Raw genomic sequence first — 12,169 nt, forward strand, 5'->3', positions numbered from 1 at the left:
GCACTCTAGGGTTTGCGCGTTCCCCGGGCGGTTCCGCGTCAGGCGCAGTGACGGGATCAGGGTTAGCTGCTCGGCTAGCCATCTTCCCAGCGGCATCAAACGAGGTTCGTGGTACTAAATGCAGCAAACTCTTCCTTCGATACTTAGCCAATTACTACCTCTGTAAACTAATATAAGACGTTTTAGATCACTAAAGTAGTAGTGTTCAAAACGTCTTAGAGGGAGCAGCTGTCTACAACTCTAGGCAGAGAGTTGTAATAGCAGTGGCGGAGGTTGACAAAGTTGTTTCGGGGGGCCAAATAGAATATACTCCCTCTGTCTCAAAATAAGTGTCTTAACTTTGTACTAAGTTGAGACACTTATTTTTTGGGATGGAGGGAGTATGAGTTAGCGGGGGGTTGGGGGTGCCTCCCTGCCCCCCCCCCCCCCCCCCCCCCCCCCCCCCGGCGCGAATTGGGTTTTCATCATAGATCGTTATCGATTATGTACGTGTTCTCTGTTTAAGCTTTACCTTATCATAGGAGGAGCAAGAGTGTTCAAATCGGCAAAGAGAACATGCGGAAAGGAGACGGAGTCTAATGTGAACACGCCAACCACGTCGGAGGCAGAAAATCACCTACACTTTCCTGTTAAGGTGATCTTTTTTTATTGTTTCACTGGTGTACTATTCAGTTGTTTGATCACCTGGCCTGATGCATGGGCATATGGGCTTAGTCTGAAAAAATCCAACCTGTAGTCAGGGGCGGAGCCAGCCCAGCGGGCCGCCCCAGGCCGCCATTGTGCACTGTAGCAGTGTGTACAGTAATTGCTACAGTCTGCACTGGGTTTGGGGCCTGGGCCCTGGGGGCCTGGCGCCTGTATCTGCCACTGCCTGTAGTCTTGTTAAGGTTCCAGGGGCATACCATGTTGTTTCTGAGTTCAGTACATAATTTTAACGATAGATGGATCATGGAGGGGACATGTGATTTTTCGCTTATGTGGACAATGTGAGTGCATGGAGCCATTGATTGCTTGTGAGAGCATCTAAATGATTCTATGGTTATTTGTGTTATGAAAGCAACTTGTCGCTATTACATAGTCCATGGGGCATATATATATATTACACATGACTTGGGATACAAGAAAAGAAGGACTCCTAGACCAATACTAATACTTCCTCACACCCCTGCAAAGCGTATGCAATAGCATTGTATTTGAAGAAGTGTAACACTAGAAAAAATGATAATTCAAATCCATGTCTAGAGAGTGCCGTCGTAGCATGAAGAGTCTTCAAAACCTGTCGCGTCAAACCAAAGGGGGATAACAAAGAGATGGCACATCAAAGAAAGACATTGCATCACTTGAAGATACAACTGAAGTATCAAGAGAAGATGGGTTATCAAAATAAGATGGCACATCAATGAATAAAGCATTGCGGAAAAAAATCATGGCCCATGACAACCGATGGCAAAAGAAGCTCGACGGCTAAGGCACAATGGGTGTAGATCAACAATGCAAAAAGAGTCCAGCAAATCCTATATAAAACAACAAGGGCAAGTAGGCCACAAAAGTTGTATATAAAGGATCAGGACTAGAGAAAGGCCGACGGACAAAAGTTAGGTGGACTCGCATGGCATGAGAAACACAAAATATCAACGGATTTGGTGGACGCATCAAAAAATATAGCAAACTAGACTAGATGTGATAGCAGAGGAAGTAAATCATGAGGGCGAGGGCCAAAACCAAGTAGATCAACTAACATAGCCTGCGAAAGACGACTGAGGGAATAGTAAGCCTCATGCACTAGCCAACCAACCAAAAGTACGAACTGATGGAAAGGGCTAGGCAATCCATATATACACTTCAACACCCCCTTTCACGTGTGACACAGGAAGTTAACACGTGGATACACTCAGAGGTATGGCTCAAGAGGCCTGTACGTGGACACAAAGGGGGCAACAACAATTTTTAGATAAATTGCGAAAGCCAGGACTTGAACTCAAGACCTTAGGCTCTGATACCATGGTAAGCTTCATGCACTAGCCAACGCAACCAAAAGTCCGAACTGATGGAAAGGCCTAGGCAATCCACATATACACTTCAACAACTACAACTTGCGTCTACTAGAGATACGGAAAGAGATCGCATAAGGAAAGAGATCACATATGAGTCATCTAGTCCTACTGTCAAACATAACCCAACCTTGTATTCCCCTTCGTGCCACCCATGAAGAAGAATCCCAAGGCACTCACCCGGTTGGCAAGTTTTATTTATCAAGGTTGAAGTTGTATTATAATCTATCAGCTATCAAGATTAAGGGTGGGCAAGTTTTAGCAATTATTAGTTGAAGTTGTGCTATGGTCAAGTATGTAATGTCGAAGTCATCCATAACTGCAGACACGACTATTCAAATAAATTTAACCCTGTAGGGTATACCACTGTTAAACCGTAACGTGACTACCACTCTTAAAGTCGTGTGCCAAAACACATATTCCGCGAAAATCACACCTCAATTGTATGCTGGCAGATCGATAGCCCTCAAACACTTCCTTGACGTTGCAAACAAGTCCAAGGAACAACCTAACTAAGTTTAACATAAATCGAGAGTTCGGCCCTAGCTCCGAGTCGGACTCAACCATTGTGTACATGGTGAGGTCGGCTAGAGCCCCACAAAGGTAACTGCTCACCGATGCGGCTGTTTTACATGTATACGTTGGCATACCATTCATCCATCATAATCATCATCGTAACAATAATATAAACATGTAACATGCGTATGCCAAATGGAAAGCCCGAATTTGTGGTCCTTGGACAAGTTTGTGGTCTCGGGTAGTAGGTCGTGAGAGGGGCCCATATTCCCCCCTCCCAACGGAAGTCTGGCATGCTCATCTTGGATCAAGATAATGGGAACTAAGTTTCTAGGTCGGCTCGAGTGGAACAAAGCACCGAGACATAAAGCCTGGCCTCCCACCGTTACCTCCCTAACTTACCATCACATTCCACAACATTGCATAATTAAACTTTATAACAATAAATGATTGTATCAGAGCCAAGTTAATACTATCCACCAACAACGCAAGATAAGAGCTACAATATGAGGGCAAAACCCTAAGCATGACCACGACAAGCGCGGCTAAACATTGGAAAGCTTGCCTAGAATCCACACTTGGTACATTTGCAGACCTTTCTCATATCCAATGTCATCTCCGGATCCTATCCGCGAAGAAGCAAAACAATGGAAAGCAATCAATGGATGCATCTTATAACTACGACAAAGATACAACATGCTCATGGAATGCAATTCATGACATGACATGGATGATAAGCAACATTACCCTAATGCAACATGAATCAAGGTTCAATGGAATTAACATGTAATGGATAACACATGTTCAATTAATGCAACAATTAAGGATGATGGTTGAATGTTGATTATACTTAGCATTACATTAAGTGTGGTGAACATGGGTGTACATGGCATAAGATGGAGATGGATTGTAGTAAATCTATCTACACATATTACATGGAGTGGAATTTTTTTTATATAAAGCATTTCCAATTACCTCATATAAAGAAAGGTTAATTATGGATTAAGCCTAACTCCAATAGTTGATGCAACATCCATGAAAATGACATATTACTGATCTTTGCACCATGCTGATCAAAATGGCATATTGAATCATGTTAAGCTAAGATAGGATGATTTAGTTATTAATTAGGCATTTTAAATAATGCATTAATGCTAATTAAATGGATGCAACAATTTAAAATGCTCTAACATGGATGCAACAATTTAAAATGCCCTAACACGGATGCAAATGACAATTCATGATCTATACATTTTTCTGATCAAGATTCATATATAATATGTTTAATTTGGAGCTATGGATTAAAAGATATGAATTATAGAAGTTTAGGTCATTTTTGGAATTTATAATTCAAAAGAATTCAAGGTATAACGCCTAGAAACTAAATGCACCGGAGCCTAGCTAGCCATAACAACTGACTAGTGGGACCAAGGGGAGGTTGACGAGGCGTTGGTGCAGTAGCGTGGGTGTGGGGTTTCCTCATCGGGGCTAGACCTAAGCCACGGTGGCTGATTGGTGGGAGGAAGGGGCCCACAGTCGGAGGTGTGGGTGCATGGTGGCTAGCCAGGGACGCCGATGGGTGGGACCAGGGGTCCATATGGTAGGTTCTGGCTATGTGTTAGGTGCTACCGAGGCTATAACTAGCTGCATTCGCTGACGGGTGGGGCCTAACTGCCACATGTCGTGGTCAGCGATGGACCTTGGACCCTCACGGTCGGATGCGCAGCGAATGGACCGGATCGGCTGGAAGTGTGTGTGTGTATAGAGAGAGAGAGAGAGCTGACAGGCGCAAGGACAGGGCCTATGAGTTGGTGACTTAGGTTGCGGTGGCGCGTTGGATTTGAACGACGGTGACCTATAGAGTGGCGGATGGACCTGGCCAGCGATTTTGACATGTGTGATCGGACAAGCGAAGCGAGCCGCGTCTACCAGCACAACGCACGCAATCGGATGAGGATGTGAAAGTCGTCGGCGGCGAGGTGTAGCGGCAGGTGCCCTCGGGTGTGTGTGATGCGTGGTGCGGGAGCTTGCTAACCAGTGGGTGGATGTCTGGGAGTGGGCTACGAGTGATTGCGAGGCGGATGGCGCAACCGACAAGAGCAGATGGTCACCAGAACAACGCCGGCGACCATGCAGTGCGGCCGCCGACGGCGGTGCTCGTGGAAGCGGTGCAGGTGGATGGAACCGGGAAGGGGAAGTGAGAGGAAAGATGTGGCAGCTCACCGCGGGGATGTTGGCGTAGTCAAATGGGGCGGAGGACGCCCGGTGGTGGCGAAATTGGCGGCAAGTCGGCATTACCCGAAGGGGAAGAAGAGGATGAAGCGCTCGTCTCCTTGCGTCCGGGCTTGATCTGGTTGGTGAAGAGGAAGAAGGAGTTGTGGCGTATCCCCTGGACATGGCCGCAAGGACGGAGGAGGACGGTGGCCACTCCGGCGACGAGCTCGTGCTGTTGGCTATGCTCGGTTGGCTTGGGGAAGAAGGAAATAATAGGGGAGGGGCTCATCAGCGCCACGGAAGAGAGGGGAGAGGCTAAGGTTAGGGTTGGAGGGGAAAGGGGGTTTTATGGTGGGCGATGATAAGAGAGCTCTTGCCAGCAAAATCACTACTTGTGATGCAAATGCCTCTCTCCCAGATTCAGAAAAAGGAAGGAAGAGGGCCTCTCGACGGGAGTGATTCCCTGAAAAGAGATCGTTCCCAGCATCCTCGAGTTCGTAGTCAAACTCACCTTCATCCACCTTTCATGGACTGGCGCGGGCATGCGCCGATGTCTAGAGCAGGAGATGGAAGCTTGGGTTGAGGAGGCTGTCAACGAGTCATCAAAGGCGAGAGATCGGTTATATTCGGATTTGTTGGCAACTCAGCCTCTTTTACAATGAGCTTTTGTTTGAGTGTATAGCCGAGGTTAAGTGTTCTGGCTAGAGGAAAAGGGCAGAAAGAGAGTTGATTACAACTGCGCGAAAGGAATTCGTTGAGACCTATCCGAACCAGCCTCTTTGACATGAGCTTTTGTTTGAATACGTCGGTACTTAAGTTTTTTGATGGTGTGAAATGGGGTATGGGCATGTGCTAGTTTCATATACTTATATATGAGGCCCCACTGTTTTCCCCCCATTATATGATTCTCAATTACCTTTTGCCTGGTTTTTATATGAGGTGCAGGCCGTCGGCGCTCATGGCCGACGTCGGAGCGGAGGGGGATGTCTCTCCCGGGAGGAAGACGACAAGCACAAGGCAGGTGGTCTAGGCTGGGCTTTAGCGGGTTAGGTGGGGAGGTGGGCTTCCTGGTGGTTGGAAGAGAGGCCGAAGGGAGAGAGAAGAGATGGGCTGGGTGGGTCACTGGGCTGTGTTGTGCTGCTGCCTCTCCCAATTCTCTTCTCTTTTCTTTTCCCAGAAAATAGAAAAAGCAGAGTATAGGAATTAATTGAGGCCCCAAAGCAATTTAGAAAATTCTGAAACTTGTTGTGGACCTTGCTGGAATATTTCCAAGCCACCATAAACATTTCAGGAATTTTCGACAAGGAAAATATATGCATTATTTAATAACACATAAATGGGTTTTGAATTGGGGGTAGGTGATGGAAGAGGGATCAAATAGTGAGATAAATTGGGGAGCCTCTAGATGTGACATAAAGGCTATGTGCAAAGTATGAGAGTCTATCTCACACCAAAAGACCGAAAGGGAGAAGGCTCAAGTTAATTATTAATAAATAAAATATCAATGTAAATTATTGAAGATATTTATTATAGCTTCCTAATACCATTGGAAGAATATTGATAGTGTTTTCAAGAGAATTCACCATGTGAAATCCTTCAGTTTAAATAGATAAAAGATCTATGCAATTTATTTAATTGGATTTAATTAGGGTTGGCAATTTTAATAATGTTGAGGTTTTAATCAACCTCATTTCAAATTAAAGCATGCTGACATGATGCAAAAATAAAAATAAAAATCAATTCCTATTTAGGTTACTGCCCCAGGATGTTGCACGTAGGACGAGAGATACGAGGGAATCTGTGTGGTGGCAGGAAGAAGTGGAAGTAAAAGGGAGGTAAAAGACGAGGTAAGGCTCGTGCGCTGGCGAGCAGCCTTACTAGCGGGCCCACCAGACAGCTAGGGAAAGAGGCAAGAGAAAGGCCACCTGGGCCGAATTTGGCCCAGTTAGGGTTTGGCTGACTATTTCTCTTTTTATTATTCTTATTGTCTTTGTCCCCTCCAATTGCACAAATGGTTTAGTATAGCACTTTACACTACTATGAAAATTTTCAAGGATTTTCAAATGGGTATTTGACTGCCATATTGATTCAAACCCAATTTTGCCCCAATTTGGGTTTGAGCTGCAAGTAGGCGAAATATGGCTCCACAAGTCATGAATATTTTACTGGAGGTTATGGGCATCTTATTATCCCCAGATATTATTTTTCATGAATTTTTATCAAGAGAATCATCACCAGACAATTAGATTACAGTTCTTCCAATTTTTTGAATTTGAACAAAAGCACTTGATTGAAATACCAAAACTAAGCCAGAAGTTTTGGGGTTAAAAGCAGGGGTTGGTTATGACAACTGTGAGCTAGCAAAACTACTAGCTCAGAGGTTTGATGACTACTCATGCACAACATTCACTTGGGGCAGATTTGAGACTAATGCAAAGTTTTTTAGGGTTTTGGCTTTGAAACTATATGATGAGATCATGCCATGAAATGCATTATGTTACATGATGCTTCCATACTCTATTACAACTCCTGATAAGCAGGTTTTCACAATGGGTCATTACACTTTGCAACAAATATACTATCAATGTACCTTCTGTTTCCTGAATATCCCATGCCTGTTCAACTTTGCAGGGAAACAACATGGTGAATATAGTAAGCATCACATTCTGCCTTCTACATAGAGTTGTTATAGGCCAGATGCAGTTAATGATGAAATCATTCCCCAGGATATCACAAAATATTACAAGTTTGCCATTTGCTTGCATATCTGATCCTATTAGAACACCTGTGCCTCTTAAGCTAGATGTGACTCTTCCACCACTGCCTGATGTCAGATGGAGTATTTCACGCTTGTACTATCTATTCAATACACAGCTTGACCGAAACATTGCCTTGTAAGTGAATATATCTAGTTTTTACTAGCTAGACATGTATATTTGGTAATGTGCAATGCCTCTTTGATCGTACTACTACACTTGCCAGGCTGCCACCTTTCTGCGCATTCCAAAAGTTCATCCTAAGTTACGCATAATAACTGAAGTTTCTTGCTCATGGTGAATTAACCTGGTACTTTGTCTTCACTATATCTTCAAAGGTCTATTATCACTTTGCTCGTCACATGCTTTTCTATTGTGTTCGTTGGAGGATTGCTATTTCATAAGTTCAGGTCTGTAACTTTCTTATTTGAAAGGGCTTGAATTTTCTGATTTATTCTTCTCTATTTGTCAGAGAGGATATCCTACATCTTCACTAGTCAGTACTAACATAAATGAAATATACTGGTTTCTATTTTAGGAAGAAAGAACAGCCTCTGGAGGACTGCTTATGGGAAGCTTGGGCATGTCTATGTTCATCATCTACTCATTTGAAAGTAAGTGCTAGTTGCTTTCTGGGTTCAGAACAATATGTGCACTTAGTTATTCAATACTGTCTTTTCTTAGGTAATATCTTTGACAAATCATTCTGTAGATATTTCCCTTTTAGAGGACTCTTTTTGATACATTCTTTTGCTTGTTTTCACAGCAAAGGACACGTATTGAGCGTCTTATTGGGTTCTTTCTTGCTATCTGGGGTATATTGTTCTATTCTCGTTTGTTAAGCGCGATGACAGAACAATTTAGAGTGAGTTTTTTTTAAGTATTCTACAAAACTGAGGTGAAAAATCTTTACACAGAGCAAGTCTTTATCTGTCACCTGGTTTTACAGACCCAAATGCATAAGGTAAGGGAAGGAGCCCAGTTGCAGGTCCTTGAGGAGGATCATATCGTTATCTGTGGAGTCAATAGTCATCTGACGTCCATATTGAATCAGTTGAATAAGTTTCAGGAATCAGCAATTCGCCTAGGTACTGCTACAGCAAGGTAACTGACGGATAACATAGCATTTTGGCAATATGTATTTACACAATTTTATACAGCCATTTACTTTCTTTGAACAATGTGAAGGAAGCAGAGAATTCTCCTTCTCTCGGAACTTCCCAGAAAGCATATTGAGAAGCTTGGAGATACCATATCTAAAGATTTAAATCATGTTGATGTATTCACCAAGAGGTACAACGTTATGCAATTCTTCTTGTGATGCTTTCTGAATGCATGCAACTTGTTTTCAGTTTTTTACCCTTAGAACAGATGTTCCAATTGATATGTGAAAACTGACTTCACTTAAAATTTCAGTTGTAGCCTTAGCTTGACAAAATCATTCGAGAGAGCAGCAGCAAACAAAGCAAAGTCTATAATCATCTTACCATCAAAAAATGAACGGTATGTATATAACCATATAGGCATATGCCTTTATGTTTGCTGACTGGAAATAATTTGGGAGAAGGGAGGGTTGTTGTGTTTTTATGTACTAGTGCATGCTATCTTTGTGGGCCATCAAACTCCTGTGTGCATGTGAATCCATTGTTCTAGTGTTGGATAGGACAATTGAAACTTTTCATTTCAATGGTTTGAGGCGAATAACTTGAAAAGAAGCCGTGGCTATTATTAGAAAACATACCAAGACGAACTCTTTAAAGAAAATTCATGTATTTTCCTATTGAACATCGATGCCATATGCTACATTTTGATATATTATTTCTGAGTACCAACACTTATGTGAAAACAAATATGTGCCTGATTTGGTATTGTCTGAGGATCGAATGTAGGCATTCACCCCTACACGGCTGGCCATGACGCCCTGCCAGGTTGTGAAGAGAGGGAGACACTATAATTTATGATTAGTGTTTGCCTAATTCTCAATGTTCAAGATGGTTGTTCTTTTATAGTATCGGCTAGTATCTAACCAATCAAATCTTATTCCTAAAATACACTCCCTCTGTTCCAAAATAATTAAAGTATTGGGTGTGTCCTAAGTCAAACTTGTTTAAGCTTGACCAACTTTATAGAAAATTGTGTGAAGATGTAAAATAGCAATGTGAGCGATACAAGAGAGCGTCCCCCGGCCCTCTAAAGATGTGCCTGGCATAGCACGAGAAGACACAAGGAGTAGTGCTTGGGATTCCTCAAGCATGAAAGCTTCAATCTCGGTCAACAACGATTCACGGAGCTCGGCGAGGTGATCAGGGTCCATCCCTGAACCCAAGTACTCCCCGAGCACCAACTGCGCTTCGGTGGGCCATCCAGGAGGCCCATCACTGGCGAGGCAGTAAAAACAGGTTTGAGAGGCTCACGGAGTTTTTTTGGGGTCGACCGGCGTAATTAATGCATGCCTGCATGCCTATGGTGGTATACATTTCGTAGATACTCATCATGAGTCTACAACATGACGATTCGTCTTGTCCCAAGACGATAATGCCCGGTGCCCATTAGGGATGTGACAAGCGCCCTATCTTTTTGACTTTAACTCCACTGCAAGTGATGTATCTACAACAACCTTGTGCCATTTACAGACCCAGTGAGCTGTCAATGGCAGGGGAGGACGGAGGCCATAGGCCTATATAACGTATAAGGATTAGTTCTCTCTGCGAGCTCAATAGAAGACTAGAGCTAGGAGAAGAACAATAGAGCTATACCGAGCAATAGAATTGCCCTGAGCAGTAGCTTGTAGCCACTCATATAAGCTGGTCAAGAAATAGAGTAGGACATAGGATATTACACCTCGCGGTGGCTTGAACCTGGGTAAAAAACCCGTGTCTCTGACGTGAAGTTTGCTGAAGTGTTTTAGCCCCTGGCCGAACAACTAAAAGGGGGTTAGCCTTAATCCCTGATATTGACGATCACACGTCGGCATCTGTCGCGCCAGGTAGGGGGCTAAGGCTTTAGTTTTCTTCACCTCCTCATCAGCCATGCCCAAACGCGGAGCACAGTCAAAACGAGGGCCTCTTCGCCGGCACGCTCAAGGCCCTCCCGTGTGGAGGAAGGCGACCGTGCTGTGGATGAATCCGCACCAAGGGAGGCGGCGGTGTCCAGGGAGCATGATGCAGCCGGCTCTCAGCAATCATTGCCTCCGTCTCTTTTGAACCCTCACAGTGTGGGAGAACATCGTGGCATGGCCCATGAGTCCCGGTCAAAGGGCGCCGCGTTAGCCGCAGGCCAAGGGTCCGCCCACGCTCGTTGATCAGCCTGTTGTCGATTGGATTTTGAGGAGTTGAGCCTAAAGACTCCGCTCCACACCAGACAGACCCTACTTCAGTTCGCTCCCGTGCAAACGGAGGAAGAATCTCTCATGGGCCTTTGGCTTCGGGAGGTTGTCGGTTTCGTGGATGTTGCCCACCATCGCCAGATAGCCGCAAGCGTCCAGGCTTCGTGGAAATCTGCCCACTCGCTCGGGACCCACGATAGGCTTGCCATTGTCGTGGCCGCCGAGCCTTCCACGTGGTGAGGCAAGGGTTCACCTTTCAAGATTACACCTCGTCACCTCTGCTCCAGTTGACGCCAATGACCTCCAAAAAGTCCGCAAGAGAAAGGGCGAGGACGCACGCATCAAGCTCGACCGACGGTGGAAGAGCCGGCATGATCTTGAGGCTGGCGAGGACCGGGCTTCATCGGGATCGATAGTGGATCATTTGCACGTACCACTGGCCATCGACATCGACTTCTTGCCCTACGTAGCAGGTTGTCATGCCTTCACCTCCGAGCTCCGGCGGGTCATCTGGTCGGAGAAGTTCCGACCCGACCTACCACAGAAGTACGACGGTTCTTTCTATCCAACGGAATTCCTCCAGGTCTATACCACCGCTGTCCAAGCAGCTGGCGGTGACGAGATGGTTATGGACAACTAGTTCCCCATGGGCCTGGAAGGGTCCAATCGATCCTTGCTCATGAACCTGCCTCAAGGCTCGATCACCTCGTGGGAAGAGCTTTGTCATCAGTTCATGGCCAACTTCTAGGGCACGTTTGTACGCCCTGGCATGGAGATCGACCTCCATGCTGTTAAGCAGAAGAGCAAGCCGGTGAGGCAGCACATTCAATGCTTCAGCCAGGTTCGCAATGTTGAATTGTATATGTGGATTACCTAGCCCTTTCCATCAGTTCGGACTTTTGGTTGCGTTGGCTAGTGCATGAAGCTTAACATGGTATCAGGGCCTAAGGTCTTGAGTTCAAGTCCCGACTTTCGCAATTTATCTAAAAATTGTTGCTGCCCCCTTTGTGTCCACGTATAGGCCTCTTGAGCCATACCTCTGAGTCTATCCATGTGTTGACTTCCTGTGTCACACGTGAGAGGGGGTGTTGAAGTGTATATGTGGATTGCCTAGCCCTTTCCATCAGTTCGGATTTTTGGTTGCGTTGGCTAGTGCATGAAGCTTAACACGCAACACTATCCTGAAGGTCTCTCCACATGCCGTCATCTTAGCCTTCCGCCATAGGGAGCACGATGAGAAGATGCTGCAGAAGTTTGGCACCAACAAAGTTCAAACTGTGGCTGAACTTTTCGCTCTAGCGGACAAG

General features: G+C 45.0%; 1 protein-coding gene across 3 annotated transcripts in view; it reads left to right on the top strand.

The window, feature by feature from the left end:
• Positions 1–12,169, top strand: part of LOC125552058 (putative ion channel POLLUX-like 2) — a 42,586-nt gene that overhangs the window by 395 nt on the left and 30,022 nt on the right. For 2 of the 3 annotated variants that reach the window (XM_048715533.2, XM_048715526.2), the window contains exons 2-10: positions 10–104; positions 522–634; positions 7,413–7,675; positions 7,876–7,947; positions 8,076–8,151; positions 8,304–8,402; positions 8,487–8,641; positions 8,726–8,830; positions 8,954–9,040. In XM_048715533.2, the coding sequence (XP_048571490.1) occupies positions 10–104; positions 522–634; positions 7,413–7,675; positions 7,876–7,947; positions 8,076–8,151; positions 8,304–8,402; positions 8,487–8,641; positions 8,726–8,830; positions 8,954–9,040 (1,065 nt within the window). Of the gene's footprint in view, positions 1–9; positions 105–521; positions 635–6,532; positions 6,629–7,412; positions 7,676–7,875; positions 7,948–8,075; positions 8,152–8,303; positions 8,403–8,486; positions 8,642–8,725; positions 8,831–8,953; positions 9,041–12,169 lie in introns of those variants that run through there. The other variant, XM_087517346.1, reaches the window with a different exon arrangement.

The sequence above is a fragment of the Triticum urartu genome, chromosome 1A (genome assembly GCF_056163025.1).
Source record: "Triticum urartu cultivar PI428250 chromosome 1A, HENAU_Tu73, whole genome shotgun sequence".
NCBI classification, from domain to species: Eukaryota; Viridiplantae; Streptophyta; class Magnoliopsida; order Poales; family Poaceae; genus Triticum; species Triticum urartu.